Below are 18,217 nucleotides of genomic sequence, written 5' to 3'. Positions count from 1 at the left end.
TCTAATTTTTAGAAACAATATAACAATAATTAAAATAGAACATCTCTATATTCTCTCTCCTTGACTAACAAATCCCATTTCCCTTTTTGATTAGTGAGAAAATGCTAAATTTTCAGTAGAACAAACAGTTAATACCTTAAGTTGCATAACTGCTGTTTTTCACCTATTTGTCCTTTATAAGAGGTGCATTGCTTTTTTCTTTACCAAAATACATTGTTAAGATGCCTTTGTAAAAATTCTTTATCTGGGAAAAAAATCCTGAGAAAGGATTTCATTTTTTATATATACAAAGGAAGTTATGTACTATATATATGTATATAGATACATATATATATGCAGTATGAAGAATTTTGACACAGCCAGTTATTACAAGAATATTCTAAAATTCTGGAATTCATTGAAATACTTAAAGATTGCCTTTATTTTCAGACTGGACATGCAGAAAGAGGAAATTCAATGCAAAAATTGGTTAATAGTGGTGCGTTCTTGAGGTCTACAAGGTGGCTGGTGAACTTATCTTGGGCAAAGGACCATGCTTGTTCACCTGCATAACCCCAAAAACTGACACAGTCACGTGTAAGAATTGTGTTGATTAATTAATTAATTAATTAATGGATGGGTAGGGAAAAGCCATTGTAAAAAAAAAAGAAAAAAGAAAGAAAAAAAGGATGGAGAAAACCTCCATACCTAAAATAAGAAAAAGAGGGAAGAGAGAGAAGGATGAACAACCTAGTATAAAAAATAATGTGGGATCATTCTTAAAAGCAAGAGCATTACAGGTTTTTGTACATAGAGCATTTTAAGACCCACCCTGAAAGTCTATTAATAGGAGCTAGGTGAAATTCCTGCCTCTAACAAGGATGCTTTATAATCAAAACTAATGTGGCAGATTGATATGTACCAGCATGAATATATGTCCAAGATATATTATTAAAAGGTGTTAAAAACAAAAACAAAAACAAGTTGCAGAGCAAGAAGTAGACCATGAGTCCATTTTATATAAAAATAATAATAATAATAACAGCAATAATAGATTTAGCAATGCATGTTTAAGAAAAACTGCAAAAAAATCTTATGAAAACAAAACTGGAATTGTTATAGGTAACAGAATTTCAATTGGTTTCACTTTATATATGCACTTTTGAATGCATAATGTACACAGGAAAAAATACAAAGATAAATGGAAAATAAGAAAGAAAGAAAAACATGAATATAGACCTGTGTAAGCAACATGGAATATTAAATAAAACAGCACAGTCATACAACGGCCTCATCCCATTCATAAGGCAGAATATGCACTCCCAAAAAGAACAAGAAATTGAAACATCAGGAAACAAATAACACACATTTCCTGTCACTTCAATACACTTACTTGTTGAGAGGGGAAAATTTCATTGCCTTTAATATTATCACAGAAAAGATTTTCTTCTTTAATTTGAATGTCGCTTGTTACAAAAATATTTCTAAGAAAAAGGTACAAAAGGATTGAAGAAGTCTCTGCCAAAATATCTGAATATAATCTGCAAAGGAAATAAACCATGTTACAGGTATAGATATAAAATGGTTTAGCGTTAAGTAAACTCACCTTTTTAGATTTGTTTTTCATAGCTGCACAATGATCCCAAGATAGCAACAAAAATTTGTGGAACAGCTACTTTTATACAGCTATGGGCTGTACAATGAGTTTAAATTAAAATTAAAAACCACACTTAAAAGTTTAAGCAAATTAAGCTTCTGGCATATTATGTCTTAGACATAAAAATAAATATTGACAGTTTTTTGGCTCTGATATACAAAGTTCTTTTTGATGGAAAATATGCCCAATATCTAAATTAATAAACTTTCTGAAAATGAGACTCATCTATAAGCAAAATTAGTCATGTTCAAAAACAAGAGAGTCTTGGATTATTCCTTATTGTCTTTTCTAAATTATGGTCATTAGTAACCAGGCATCGGCAATCTCAAATCTGTTGTTTTTCTCCTTTGTTTCCAATATTCTCTTCCTTACCTTTAGCCTTAGTCGATGACAAACCCTCCCTCTATACTTAGGTCCGTCTACACCCCCTAGCCCTACAAAACAGGAAATGATCTGGCATCAATAATTGACACTTGATCAACTGTTTCACTGCCCTGTTAAACTCTAAATTACCTTGGCCAAGAGAGTTTTAATTATCTGGCACCTTCAACTCTGACTAGTTTCTCTTTGTCTTCATGATGACCTTCAGTACCTGGACTTGTGCAAACACTCCAGGCTGTCATCTCACCTCCACCTAGCTCCATTTCCTCCCCTACCCAGCTCAGAATATGGTCAGACAGTTCAATAACAATCTCTCCAGCATTTTAGAGTTGCTCACTCTTTTATTTTATGCAATAATCAATTTGCCTGACCTTGCAAAAATGACACTATCCAATTTTTTTATTCCTGCCATAGCGGTCAATCACTTATTCATTTATTTATTCTACTCATTTATTCTTTCATTCAAGCTAGCCTTCACTGAACACCTACTATGTAACCAGACACTGTTGTATGCCCTTGGATATAAGGATGAATCAAATGTGGTTTATGGCCATAAGGAGCTGGGCTCCACCACAAATTCATGTTAAATGACATCAACTGAGGATTAGCACTTCTCAGCAATGCTTCTCTTTATCCCTGTTGTCTGCTTGTTCACACTTTCCAAAGTAAATCTTCTAAAACCCCCATTCTCCATCCCAAGCACTCTTCATTTCTCCTGGTTCTTGCACAGATTTTCATCATCTGCGTTTCCTTTTATCCAAGACTCTCCCTCTTCACTGGTTCCCTTCCCTCAACTCTACAAAATTCTTTCCTCAAGCCTGCTTTCCCCTCAAGCTTCTCCCCTCTTTCCTCTTCTCTCAAACACCAAATTTCACATGAATGGTCTTTGCTTGTTATAATTTTCATTTATTACATAGTCAATTGAAAAATGGTTTCTGGGCTGCCCCATCATGCTACCAAAATGGCTTTCTTGAATTCACCAATGGCCTTTTAATTGCCAACACTAAAAGCTGCTTTCTTAGTTTTCATCCTACTCAACTTCTCTTTGGCATTATATTGAGCAACTACTCTGCCAGAACTTGTGAGAGCATGTAATGCTGTTGGTCACCCTTCCACAATGATACTCCCTTCCCTTGACTTCTGAGAAAGTACACTCTCCTGGGTCTGCCCCCAACTCTTTGATGTCACCTTGTCAATATCCTTCCTTGGTTCTGTCTCCTGCTTCTACCCCTTAAATATAAGTAATGTCCAGGTTTCAATCCCCACCTTCTATCTTTTTTGCTAGATAGTCATTCCCTTGGAGATAGTACTCATTTTCAAGATTTTGATGATGACCCCTATGGACAATTTCTAAATCTGTAGCTCTAGCCGTGCTCTCTCTTCTGAGAGTCAGTACCTACTTGAGATCTCATATTCACAAAGTTGTCCTGCTGGAAATTCAAACTCAAAATATCCCCAATCAAAATCATTACCTTCCTCCTAAAACTTATTTCTCCTCTCATATTCCCTTAGAAAATATCATTGACTTCTCAGTCAGGTAACACTAGAAATTTCAATCGACTTCCACTTCTTCCTCTCTCTTATCCCATAAATCACATAAAACCTTCCAAATCTTATCTCTTCCTCCTCCAAAGTACCTCTCAAATCCATCTCCCATAATACCTAGCATCCTGGTATATTATAAATTCTAAGACTCTGTTTAATTGAATGGAATTATACTTTTATGTGAGTAAGCATTATCAATGTCTTGCCATAACCAGCATTAGTATTTTTAATCTCATTATCTTTGATTGAGAACAAAGAGCTTTGTCCCAGGCACTAAGAAGCATGCAGGGGAGATTGGTGTTATTAGGTCAGCCAGAAGTCACACTAATGCTCATTTCTAAAGTGGCTCTTAAACTTTGTTCTTTTAAGGAAGAAGGCTATGAAGTCTAAAAGGATGACCTGTGGCTTCTACTTTACTCTATGAACTCTACTGACTTTTTTGCAGTTGTGGAATCCCAATGCTGGGAGGTCTTCAAGCAAAGGGAAAGCCTTCTCTGCTCACAGGCCACCCACCAGTTTCTACCCTCAACCCCAACCTGACCTTTCTCTGATACAAAAGTCCCTAATGCATAGTTATGTTTTCTGATATAACTGATCTTACTTGATTGGTATGTAATATTTTTATTCCATAATCTTCATTACTTTATATTTAGGATGCATCCTATGCCTCCAATATTTTTCACCCCCTAACAAGGAAGGGTCTAACAAGGACCGAAGACCTTGGAATATATACTATTATTACAATACTTACTAGAAATAGTTTTCTATGTGCTATCTTAATGTAAAATTGAAAGCAAATCGATTTTAAGCCTTACAACCAATATGTATATTTTCAATAAACAAATTCTTAATTTTAAATAATATTTTTAATTACCTTCTCTGTGTAATAGTCATTGTGTTGCTTAAAGAAATAACAGATTGGTCATTGTGAAGTGGTGAAGCAACAAAATAATCCCAAACTGGTGAGAAAACACTCTTAGTCAACTCATAGTTATCAATCTGATAGGCAACCTATAACAAAAACCACATTATCTCATGTAATGTTTTTATTTGTGGAATGTATATTTTAAGCAAGAATTTTGATAAGGATCTATCACACACTAATCTCATATACAGTTGTTCATATTTACTGTTCTATTCTACAGTTCCTTCATAAGGTAACAACAGCCAGTGGCAAGGGAAACAGACACATTTTGAAATCTCTTTTATTTCTAAATTGCATGGAAATTTGAAACTCTGTAAGGATGTTTAAAATCCTCATAAGCAAAACAAAGATCACATCTCAGCCAAATTAATTTCATTTCCATCTATCTCGGCAGTTCACTCCATTTATTATAGATACTGTTATAATGAACAATCTGTTCCAAGAGAAACAATCAGATTTCCCAAACCCAAAATATGAAATACACTTCATTCTTTTCTGGTTCTGACTGACACTTGCAGAGCTTCTGTGCAACAAAGGATTCACAGCTGAAAAGACTAAAGAATAAAACAGAAGAGCTTCCAAGAAGCTGTGATATGTTTTAAGTTTAACACATTTAGCATTAGGAGAAATAACTGATTTCATTGATAAAGTCTATAAGCTCAGGGAAAAAAATCATCGACATAACATTTACATAATTCTTCTGAAAGAATAAATTTCTTTAAAGCTATTTCTAGAAATTATTCTACGTAAATATGATTATAATAATACAAAATCTCACTAAGTGAGTTATGTGCTATTCAAATCCTTAATGGAAGGAGGGAAGGTAGAAATTATAAACAAATTTGTTGAATTAAGTATGTAAATGACATATTGCTAGATATATTCCACTCAAAGAAATAACGTGTTGGGCCAGAACCTTTAAAGTTCCAAATCAGTACTCATAATCAACCAAACAGTAAGCTTTTATGAAGTTTCTATTCTGTGCTCAGTGCTGTAGGGATAGATTCTTCAAAGCATAAAATGGCCTTGTGCTCCATGAAACTAATCAAGGTACAGACATAAAACATATGAAATCAGAGAAAAACTATACAAAGAATACATAATAACTATAGACGTTTAGAAAAGGAGAAACAAAGACTTCAAAGAGGAGGCAGGGCTCGAATTGGAACTTCAGGCAGGGATAAGATTTGGATCTACACAATTTAGACACAATCTGAAAAAGTTCCAGTGGCAGAAATTACCACAGTATATTTAGAATACACTGGAAAGCTGGGTCATAATTTGAGGAAGAGTGAGTAATATGACTGGACAGGTATAGCAAGCCATGATCACAGAAGACCTTGAATATCAAGTGGACATAAGTGCAGTACTAAGCATTTTACATGCATGATTGTATTGAGTCCTCACTGCAACCCTACGAAGAGGGCTCTCCTATTCTGCAGATGAGGAAACTGGCATGTTGAAGTGTTGAGTAACTTGTACAGAGCCTCAGAGTCCATAAAAACGATGGGGCCAAGACTTATAGTGGCAAAGAATTGCTTCTGTGGGCTGCATTTGTCAAATGAAGGACTTGGACTAAAAGTTTTAACATTTAACATGGAAAATGTCAGGTGATATGCAAGAGAGTTGGTGAAATGATAATTGGCTTTTCTTCCCTTAAAAAAAACTATCATTTTTTAATAACATTATTTGTCCAATGCGTGAATATTTTAAGACAAGAAATGATATCATGCTAAAACTAAGGTCTATAAAATCATGAGTTTTTAAACAACTTTTCTGAAACAAAATGGGATTGGCAGAGGAAGGCTTACTTTAACCTCAGTGTCCTCAACTATAAAATAAATGTAATAATACCACCTCACAGAGTTGTTGTAATAAATGGGATGATTTTAAAATGTCTGACACAAGGGTTTTTTTTAATAAATGAAATTCCCTGTTTCCTTATTTCAACAAGATATTGGCCACACACATTATTTGATTTAGTAGTTTAGAAATACATAATCTCTAAAGTCAAGATTAGAATCCTGCCCACAAATTTCTAATTTTCTATATTTTATATCACATTATCTAACCATTCTCTACCTAAAGATGAAAAGTAAAAAGAAATGAGTCAATAAAAAGGACAAAACTGATAAACATCCACAGAAAATATATATTTCTTAAAGGTTCCTCAAAAATTTCCCAGATAGCCTAAGTTAATAGCTTCATAGATTAAGGGAAAACCAATCACAGATTTACCTTATTTTACTAATGTTTATGGAAATAATGTTGAGTAAAAGTAGAACCTAAACCCCCAAAACATTTAGTGAAATAGCTCCATATTTTACTAAAAAATATTTTACAGATGTTGTAAAGAACAAAATTATCCAGAAACTAAAAACCAACCACTGTCATGAAAATTAAATTGCAATTTCAAAAGTAAGGTGCATTTCCTTGCTGGAACTTTTTTTTTCTTTTTTCAGGACAGTAAAAAGAATTTATTGGGAAATGGGGGAAAGAACAGAGTTTGCTGAGAAATGGGAGAGAAGGACTGAAATACACCCCAAGATGTGGTGCAGGCTCCTCTAGGCAGAGAGAGGGAGCTCTGGCTTGTGTGGTAGAAGCTTAAACGTAAGTTGTAAATTAAACAGGTTTAATAGGTGAGAAAATTTTGCTTTAGCCACTTAACATTATGAGAGAGAATGCTCATAAACTATCATAAAGGAACAATAGGGCTGCAAATATGGTATCATTTTAAAAACATATAGGTCATTACTTGGTGACACTGCTCATATCCCACCAGTATAGCCTGGACTTAGTTTTATTAACATTCAATGAAAGTTCTGCCAAGTAGAGCCTTCGAGTCAAACCATTCCCTAGAGAAGAATTAGGCCTTGATGAAACATCTGCTTCCTCACTTTCAAATAACTCCAGCAGTTAAAATTAGGGGACATATTAGATTCCCAAAAAATCAAAACATCAGGAAATCATGGACAAATATGACATGCTAAGCCAATGCTAAACAAATCCTAGCAGTGCTCTCAATTTAATTTCTTTGAATATTATCAAACAAAATTTCCCTATGATTTTAGTTTATAATACTAACCAACAATTAGGAGAGAAAAAAAAAACACAATAGGAATATGATAACATTTCGAAGAGAAACCAGCTAGCTCAACAGCCAACAAAAGTCTTAAAATTAAATGCTTGAGACTTAGCTCAGTGAGCCAATCTTTCTAGTGTCCAATTCACTGGTATAATGCTAAAGCAGGCAATTGCTCTGTCAAGTAAAATGTTATCTCATGAATATACCCATAACTAAAAACAATCATATTTATTGTCTACTGTGTGACAAGTGCTATGGTTTGACATGCATAATTTAATCCTTATAACATCTCTAGGAAGTAGCTACTAGTATTATTCCCACTCCCCAGATGAAAAAAAAAAAAGGCTTAGAAAGACTGTCACTTGCCCAATATCACACAAGCAGTGTGAGGAGCTGGAATTTGAACTCAGGTCTTTCTGTCTCTATTGATCCAGAAATTTCACTACTGTGAATTTATCCTAAGAATGTAACCATGGATACAAGGATGAGCATCACAGCTTTGTTTATAATAGCAAAAGATTGGAAAGTACCTAAATGTTCACAATGAAGAATTACTAAATAAACTATGATATATCCATAAGATGCAATACCATGAAGCCACTAAAAGTTATATTTCAGAATACTTAATGGAATGGGGAAAATGCCAATTATATATTAAATTTTAAAATTAGGATGCAAAGTAATATGTACACAATGATTAAAATTGTATATTATATATAAATTTATACATATATATGTTTATATATGTGTATATATTATATGTATGCTTGTGTATGTGTGTGTTTTTCTATCAGTAGATCAGAGTTTCACAATCTTGGCACTATTGACACTTTGGGCTGGATAACTCTTTGTTATGGGGAGCTGACCTATGCATTGTAGGTTGTTTATCAGCATCTCTGGCCTCAACTTAAATAAATGTCAGTAGCATTTCCCCAATTTTGACAAACATAATGTCTCCAGGCATTGCCAAATAGTTCTTGGGAGCCAAATTTGTCTCCAGTAGAGAACTTCTGCTCTGGATGATAAGATTAAAGGTGACATTTCTTTTTTGTACATTTTAACATTTTCCAAATTTTTAAAAATTAGTATGTGCTACATTTGTAATTTAAAAATTATTATAAAAAGCAACTCATAGTAAGAGAAAGAACAATTCATATTTTATGACTAAACTGCAATCAAGGAAACTATATATTAAAGAAACTTTAGAATATTTTTTGTGATTTTTTTCCATCAGAAATTACTTAGTAACTGCTTAAAGGAAAAAAATAGAATTCTACCTGAGTTAAGAACATCCGAGCAGTAACAGCAGAAAGTGGTGGATAAACCAAAATTGGCCTAGTTGTCTCTCCAATGGCATCACCAACAAGCTTCCCATTAGAAGAATACGCAGCAACTGCAAATATGTATTTTTCATTGGTTTCTAAACCTTTCACTTCAAAAATGCTTTTACCATCAGCTGGTATCTGTTTTTTTAACAAAAAAGGTATTTAAGGTTATATATGGAAAAGTAAAATAAAGTGACTTTTTAAATATAATTAAGTAAATTTTATATGTAAAAAAACTTTTTTATTTGCTGTTGGATTTTAGTTATGACTCAAATTGAAATTAGATTCACTGAAAGAATGACTTCATAAGAAATTCAGCTCAATTATCTCTAAAGTAGCTTTGGGTAAGATTTCCTGACATTTAGAGGTTTCTAGGATTTTTTTTCTCATTTAACCTACCGCTTCTCCTGAGTTTGGGAGATGATTATTGTTTAGCCTTACTTTTCCATAACTTCCTTCTGCTTTGCAACCCAAAATGCAGTACCAGGAGACCTGCAGAGGAGAGAAACAAGTCCATAACCTACAGTCTGTTTAACAAGGTATTCAATTTATTTTATCTCACTTGGCAAAATGAATGATTTTCTATATAAGAATGTAAGTATTCAAGTTCTAAAACACGAAATCTAAGTTTACAAATATACCTAAATTTAATCTCAGAAAAATAAAGGTAAATATATATGGCTAGTTTACCTGGGATTAGCAAGACTAAAATATTATTCATTTTTAATTATTTTTAACTCCCATTAACTGAGCAGTTCCTATGTGCTAAGAATTGTTAGGACATTTACATATTTCTAATATTCACAACATTCTTATGAGATGGGTATTACTATTGTCGTTTTGTTTTAAAAGAAACAGAGATGCAGAGATGTTAAATAATTTGCCCAAGGGCAGACAGATACAAAGATGACTTAATCTTGATGGAAAACAGAGCAACACTGAAATAATCTTCATATTTTATTTCATGATATATGACAGAAAAATCAAGATACTAAATTACAGTCTTCAAAATAAAATGCAAAAATGCAAATGAAAAAAGCCTGGAAGAAAATGTCCCCAAATAAGAATAGTGGGAGGATTTGGATGGTAAAATGGTAAGATTATGGAAATTTTTTTGCTAGTTTATATATTTCTGAAACATGATATTACTTTGATCATTTTAAAATACAGACATAAACCAAGCAAAAAATGCACATTCCACAGTAACAGCCAAACTTAAATTTGATTAAATGATTAAACAATGGTCCTTCTGCCAAGATGTCAAAATAGAGATTCCTTATTGGAGTGAACTAGTCTCACTAACAGATCAGTGGAGGGAAAAGTGTGCATCCTGGTACCTAGGCAGTAGAATTATGAACCACCTACACTGTCCTCAGGGGTTTGCCATCACTGTGGTGTTCGCTTTCTCCAGAGTTGCTGCCTCACATCATCTCAACTCCCAAACTGAAAGGGAAGCATGAAAGAAGAAGGGAGAATAGAATTCAAAGAAACTGGTTCTTACAGTGTATGCCTGCCCCTTCTCCCACCAGGACAACAGACAAATCCCAGTGCTGTCTAGTCTACACCAGGGGTTCTCAACCCTGTGGGTCAGAAACACTTCTTTAAAAATACTGTTTGTACAGAATCAACCTTTTAAATTAATTGATTACAACTACCCAAGCCTGAACTCAGTCTCACTGAATTAGAATTTCTGGTAGAGGTGCACGGACCTGTATATTTCCAAAGAAAATTACTTAAGTGATTATGATACAAACACCTAATTAAGAAGCAATAGTCAAAGGCAAGAGAACTCCAAGGACAGAAAAAGCACTGAAGGAAATTGGAAGCTGGAAGCCAGGGGTAAAATGAGATGAATGTCAGAAACATTTAAAAACTGATTTCCCTTGAATTCCTATGCAAAAAGAGTACCATTTTTCATAAGAGGGGAGAAAAACCAACACAGAATATGATATACGACTTAGCTCATTATTGCTCTACATTAAGCTCTAATATATATACCAGAATTTGAAAGGTAAAATTCTCTCTAAAACTAATTTTATAAGCTGAATGTATGTTTTTATTTTGTTTCACAGAGAAAAACATCTTAGTTTGTATAACCATGAGAAGCAATGTGTTATCAAAATCTACATAAAAGATACCATGAACAAATCACCACTAACTTTACAAGTACAGTTTATAAGTAATATAAATAATATCAGCATTTTCAACTGTAAAAAGAGATTTTAATGAAATGAATGACCTAAAAAGAGATTTTGATGAAACAAAAGATGGCTGAAGCCTCAAACATGAAACTTATTTAAGCCCATAGCACCATCTAGTGCTGATGTGTAGGTAACAGTAGCGGATGATTCCCAGACCACACAATTCTACTAATATAAAATATCCATAAACTTCATATAATATACAGTGACAAGTCTTAAACCTAAAGGTCAAATATGAAACTCTTATGTCTTCCTATTTCCAAGCATTGTGGAATAAAATAAACTAGTCGATAGATTGAAATAAATAAAAAATAAGATTTTGTTTAAATAAACCAAAAATTTGATTTAAAAAGCAACAAAAACTCTTAGTAAGTCATACAGTCTTAATTCTGTCTGAATTTCAAAAATCTTAAACATAGTCAGAGGAATCTGAAGTCAAAATTTAAATCTGCTAGCAATAGCAATAATGCAGTTATGATAGCACAGTAATGTGTAAGATGAAGGCTATTTCTCTTCTTCCAGTTATAAAGTATTATGAAGGTGGTATAACTTCTCACTGATGTCCATTTCCCATTGGTCTGTAGCCCCTCAAGGCAACGGAACCATGCTTTGAGTTTCTTTTTATAACTCAATTACCTTGAACAGAGCTTGACAGGTAATAGACAATAAATGCTTGTTGGACTGAATTATAAAAATATCATCAAATAATATAATCATCATCTATAACTTTATTAAATGTTTTGAGCAAAAATGACTACATGTTTTTAATGAGTGGTGAGAAATAAGTTAATATACCAAGAATATTATACACTTTTTATTTTTAAAATTTCCCAGTAAACACACTTTACAAGTGAAAAAAAAATACAAAAACTCAGAAAATGTACTTAAATTTCCTAAAGTCATACTGCTAATAAATGGTGGAGCTAGAATTTTTAATCTTTCTGATTCCAAAGCCACTACACGAAGTTGATATAACTTCAAGTAGAACATTCTGAGAAAAATTAAAGAACTTTCATTTGTATACATCAGAGGGCATGTTGCTCAGATCCAAAAGAAGAAAACATAATATTTAAAATATAAATTAGATGGAACCAAATACTTGTGAGGAAACTAAACCTCAACTTTTAGTCACCTTTAGGCCAAAGTTCCAAGGCATCAGGTATAGGAGAATAAAAACTTTGTCCTTTATATAAATACATAAAGATTTGCGAGTTACAATATGGTTGGAATTGTCATTTGTTTGCACTAAAAGAGTCCCCATTTACTTGGAAGGACTTTGGTAAAAAAAACCCTCTAGAGTCACCATTCCCTAATTTCCACACTCTGCTGCCTCATCTGTCACTAGCCCTGAGAGTACCTTCCACCCTCCTCAAACTTATGAATCCATTTCAAGAGAGATCTCAATCTTGAACACACTAGGATGTCAGCATTCACTGTGCCATGGTGCTGAAGATACTTAAAGGGATATGCTTCTCCACTGTTTCTCCTTATCATATATTTGGATATAGCAAGGCTGTAGGGACAGATCTCACCATAAATTAAATAAAAGGGAAAAGTTATGAAATTAAGTATAGTTAAGAAATTAGAATACTATCTCAGTGGTTAGTGCTCAGAAATAAGACCAAAGTCTACTGAAGTCCTAAAGGCAATAAAAGTATCAATCATTACAGTCATAAATTTACATATGTCACCTTGCATGAGGTGAAGACCATGATGGGTGCCATACCTTGACATCTGAAAAAAATGGAGCAGGCTTGAACATCACCGAACAGTGAGTTCGGGATAACAGGATTGGTGGAGGAGGGATTCTGCTTTTCTTTTTTTTCAAAGTTTCCAAATCTTTTTGATATGAATATAGGGCATTTTGTTCTGCTTCGGTCTTCTCAATTAAAGAATATGCCTCCTATAATGAAGTGTGAAAATAGAAAAAATACATTTCAAGAGCTTGAACTTCATTTATATGCAGAATTCTGGTGATGTTAAACATTATCCTGCTCTATGTAGTTTTTTGAGCCTCAGAAATATGCATATTTTAATCATGAAATGATTTTGTAAAAGTTTAAAAAATGCTGCTAAGTAAGGCTATGCATGATCACCAACAGTATTATATTTGATGTTTAATATATTTATCACTTTTGTACATTAATGATGCATTTCACTTTTTAAATCAAACCCTTTGTATGTCTACTAATATAGTTCATTGTCCTTAAAGTTTATAACGTCTGCATTTATACTGATGAACTATACACCCACCCTTAATACAGCTTGAGGTGCAACCCCAAGTAAGGAGACAGTTGTTATAAGGAGTTTATAAAATGAATATTATTGAGAGTCTCTTACTATTAGAAAAAAGAACTAAAATAGATAAAACCACTTATTTCATAAACCGGAAAGCAAGGCGATCACCTCTTAAAAGGTTATACACAGAGAGATAACATATAAACAAAAAGATGCATTAAAAAATCAGGTCTAAATAATATTTCAACAGTAAGTCTAATTATATCAGCAGTAAAAATACCTGTAAGTAGATTAAACTCCCCTTTTAAATTAAAATAAAGGCAAGGATTCTCTAATTGAGTTCCAAAGCAGAAACCCTGGAGAAATTAAAAATAAATCAGTGATGGGGAAAGAACAGTCTTTTTACAACAAATGATGTTGGGACAACTAATTCTACATTTTAAAAATGAGGTTGATCCCCTACCTCACATCATATATAAATATTAACTCAAAATGAATCACAGACCTAATTGTAAGAGCTAACATTATAAAACTCTTAAAAGAAAACATGGGAGTAAATCTTCATGCCCCTGGATTAGGCAATAGTTTCTTTAGATAAAGTACCAAAAGCATAAGCAACAAAAGAAAAAATAGATAAATTGGACTTCCTCAAAACTAAAAACTTTTCTGCTTCAAACAACACCATCAACAAAGTCAAAAGACAACCCATCCACTTGGAGAAAATATTTTTGAATTATATATCTGATATTGGGCTTCCATTCAGAATATATAAAAAACTATTACAACTCAAGAATAAAAAGACAAATAACCCAAGTTTAAATATGGGTAAAGGATATGAATAGACATTTCTCCAAAGAAGAATTTTAAAAGGTCCATTATAAACATGAAAAGACATACAACATCATCAGCCATTAGGGAATACCACAATGAGATATCACTTCACACTCATTAGATGGCTATAACAAAAAAGACAGACAATAACAAGAGTTGGTGAGGATGAGGGAAAATTGGAATTCTCATATATTGCTGGTGGAAATGTAAATTGGTGTTGGCACTTTGAAAACTAGTTTGGTAGTTCCTAAAACTGCTAAAGATAAAGTCATCATATAACCAAGCAATTCCACTTGTAGGTATAAAACTAAGAGAAATGAAAAAATATGCCCATGAAAAAAATTTGTACATAATTATAGCAGCATTATGGCAATGACTCAATACAACAAAGCAATGAAACAATAGGTCCACTGATGCAGACAGAAAGAACAGAAACTCTAGGGTAGCCTGTTCCTGACTACACAATGCTAAAGGAAAAAAGATGGAAAAACATTTAAGAAATTAGAAAAATGTAATTGTTTCTTTACAAAGGTTAAAAAAAATTATGGCGGGGAGCTGATGTAGCTCAGTGGTTGAGCACCTACTTCCTATGTTAAGGTCTTGGGTTCAATCCCAGTACCTGTTTTAAAATTATGGCTTGAAAGTACGGTTATACTCAGATGTAAAGCCATGGCCTTAAATATTTTCATTATTAATAAAGATTTTTTAGTTACTGTTTCCCAAAGTGTGAAATATCATGATACATTGACCAATGATTTCCAGTATTATTATGTGAATGTGAATTTGAAAAATCTGTCCTTCCAATTTATGATTTTTCAGCTATTTTCCTTTGGAAGGACTAAAGTAGGTAATACATTTGAAAAGTAAATTTGGGAAATACTGGAATATATGAACAGTAAAACAAAACAAATAAAAATAAAATAGAAGCACAAAAAATAAAAAGTGTATATTAATTTATTTTAAAATGTTAAAGCAGTAGAATAAATTCAAGACTAAGCCCAAATATAATCTAATGAATGACAAAAACAATAAACAAAATCACCACCAGATAAAAATAATGGGGAAGGTGGAAGCAGACTTGGCCCAGGGGCTAGGGCATCCGTCTACCACATGGAAGGTCCGCAGTTCAAACCTCGGGCCTCCTTGACCCGTGTGGAGCTGGCCCATGCGCAGTGCTGATGTGCGCAAGGTATGCTGTGCCCTACGTGCAAGGAGTGTACCCCGTAAGGAGAGCCGCCCAGTGCAAAAGAAAGTGCAGCCTGCCCAAGAATGGTGCCTAACACACAGAGAGTTGACACAACAAAATGACGCAACAAAAAGAAACACAGATTCCCATGCCGCTGACAACAACAGAAGCGGACAAAGAAGACAACGCAGCAAATAGACACAGAGAACTGACAACCGGGACAACCGGGCGGAGGGGGTGAGGAGAGATAGATAGATAGATAGATAGATAGATAGATAGATAGATAGATAGATAGATAGATAGATAGATAGATAGATAGATAGATAAATTTTTAAAATATAAAAAAAATAATTGGGAAGAGACACACATATAAAAACCATGAAGAATGAGAAGAGAAATAAAAAAAAGATAGAGAATTTTTAAGTAGTTTAAAATATTGAAATAATAAAAGTTAAAACACTAGGTAAAATGAAAGACTTCTGAAGAAAATACAAAATCAACAAACTGACTCAGGAAGCAGAACCCTTCAACATATGAACAATGATGGAAGAAACTGGAAAAAGGATACAAGAACTATTTTCCATAAAAGTGTCAGGTTCAAATTATTTCACAAAGTATTTAGAATCTCAAAGAAATGATAGGTCCTATGCCATTTAAAATATTCCCAACTACATAGAAAAGATATATAGCTTCTCAAATGATTTTACAAAGCTATTATAATTTTGATAATAAAATCTGAAAAATGACTGAACATAAAAATACAGTGCAATTTTCTTACAAATATAAATGCAAGCACCCTAAAGAATATACTAATACATTGAATCTAGCAATATATTAAAAGAAAAATGTACTATAATTATATTGTTTTTATCACTGGAATACAAATTCAATATTAACAAGCCTATGAATATAATTTAATATCCATTAATCAAATGAGAAAAAATGTACGTGATTATAGTGCTAGTTGGCCCAAAAGATACTTGAACATTTAACACTTATTACTGATTTTTTAAAAATTGAATAAATCAGGAAATCTATTTCCCTAGCCTGAGGAAAAAATATTAATTTTTAAGCCAACAACCAAAATCATACCTAAGAGTGAAGCACTGAAAAATTATCAATAAAATCCAAGAGAGAAAAATGCCAATATTCCCTTATTTTCTGGAAGTTTTATCCAATTTAACAAGTACAAGGGAAAAAAATCCTGAAAATGAGAATAAAAAATATCTTTTGATCAAATTCCAAACTCATTTCACTGTGATACAAAACCTGTGCTGTTTCCTCTACAGCAGACAAGTGGAGTTTGAAATTTCTGTTTGGAAATCTGGACCTCAAGCTCAAAAGAGAGGATAAGATTGAAGATAGAATTTGAGATATTATATGCATTAAAGTAATACTTAGAGCTGGGTGAGTAAACCAGCTACCTGTGGGAGTATGGATCATGAAACTAAGGTGTTATATAGTTTTTCCTAAAATAATGAAGCTTGACCTAAATTGAGACCAAAATTAACTTTGCATTTTTATTTTTTATTGGAAATAGTTGACATTAAGGTCTAAAATCATTAGTCATGTTTAAAATTTATCTCTAATAGTAAATGGCATTTTAATTGCATTTGTTCTATGGCAAAAGACCTTGGAACATTTTCTGCATTTGCAAGCCAAGAATCTTAGTCATCTATATAAGACAATCATTGCTTCATGTGGGAAGGGATATAGTATATGGATGTATAATAGTATGACAATATTTCTAGACCCTTCATGCCAAAGACTTTAGTTTTGACCCAAAAGCTAATTAATATACAATAAAGGAGGAAAGAGCAAAAACTTGAAATGATCTGAAGAATTCTTAGATCCCTTGCTCTGTAGCTAATTTGCAATATTTCTATTAAAGAACAGAAGAAGCCCACCTGCTGGTACCCAACAAGGACAGTTGGAATTGTATTAATCTCATCGCTGTCAATCATCTATCTTGTAAATTAAGGAGTAAATTTAGGCGTTAAGTTAGGTAGTGCTCCCCTTTTGAAGCAGTCGTCATGTCCTGTCCACAGTGTTTAGCCACAGGTAACTCTCTCCTTACATGCTCCTTCTAAAATGAGGAGTAAGTAGGGTGGAGGGATGAGCATATCTTACCTTCTGGGAAAGAAATTCTCACTAACAGAAAGCTGAGAAACCTATCCGATCATAATTTAATATAAACTGGAGAAGAAAGAAAAGAAATTTCATTGGGAAAAAAAAAAGTTTAATGACTATTTCTTGGAATCCTGAAGGTGGTCTCTCTCTTTTATCTAAAAAGAACAAATGAATGAATTATGGACTGGCAAAAAGAAGGGAATCATTCTTGATCTTCGGCCAATAAAATCCCTAAACATTTACTAATTAAATGTTACTAATTAAATGTTTTCAAATGGTATTGTGTTCCTTTATATTAACATATGCTGTGTTTGTTTCTACCACTGTAAGGAAACAGCTTCATCAGCATGTGCTTTCTAGATAACTTGTTAGTCTTTGCTGCCACTAATGTTTGTTTTCACCAAAAAACAAACAAAAAATATCATTTGGATAGAAAATGTTCCTAAAGTAGAAACAAATGCTTCAAAGATGTCAGCCAAATTCAATACTGCCCTTCAAAGCATATCAGAATCTAACAGGGAAGTGGATACGACTCAACAGATAGAGCGTCTGCCTACCATTTGGAGGTCCAAGGGTTCAATACCCAGGGCCTCCTGGCTTTTGTGGTGAGCTGGCCCACGCACAGGGCTACTACTCACAAGGAGTTGCTGGCCCAGGCAGGGATACTCCCACATAAGGGTGCCCTCCACACAAAGAGTGGCCCCTACACAAGGAGCCACCCTGCATGAAATCAT

The 18,217-nt window shown here is 33.3% G+C and overlaps 1 protein-coding gene across 2 annotated transcripts in view; it reads right to left on the bottom strand.

Moving 5' to 3' along the window:
- CFAP54 (cilia and flagella associated protein 54) overlaps positions 1-18,217 on the bottom strand; it is a 325,301-nt gene that overhangs the window by 222,435 nt on the left and 84,649 nt on the right. For both annotated transcript variants that reach the window (XM_058308572.1, XM_058308573.2), the window contains exons 20-24: positions 12,825-13,001; positions 9,297-9,389; positions 8,850-9,035; positions 4,437-4,573; positions 1,373-1,520 (exon numbers count right to left, since the gene is read on the bottom strand). In XM_058308572.1, coding sequence (XP_058164555.1) covers positions 1,373-1,520; positions 4,437-4,573; positions 8,850-9,035; positions 9,297-9,389; positions 12,825-13,001 — 741 coding nt within the window. The remainder of the gene's footprint in view (positions 1-1,372; positions 1,521-4,436; positions 4,574-8,849; positions 9,036-9,296; positions 9,390-12,824; positions 13,002-18,217) is intronic.

Source organism: Dasypus novemcinctus, chromosome 12 (genome assembly GCF_030445035.2).
Source record: "Dasypus novemcinctus isolate mDasNov1 chromosome 12, mDasNov1.1.hap2, whole genome shotgun sequence".
Classification (NCBI taxonomy): domain Eukaryota; kingdom Metazoa; phylum Chordata; class Mammalia; order Cingulata; family Dasypodidae; genus Dasypus; species Dasypus novemcinctus.
Note: the sequence above shows the minus strand (reverse complement) of the source record. Positions and strands in the feature narration are given on the sequence as shown.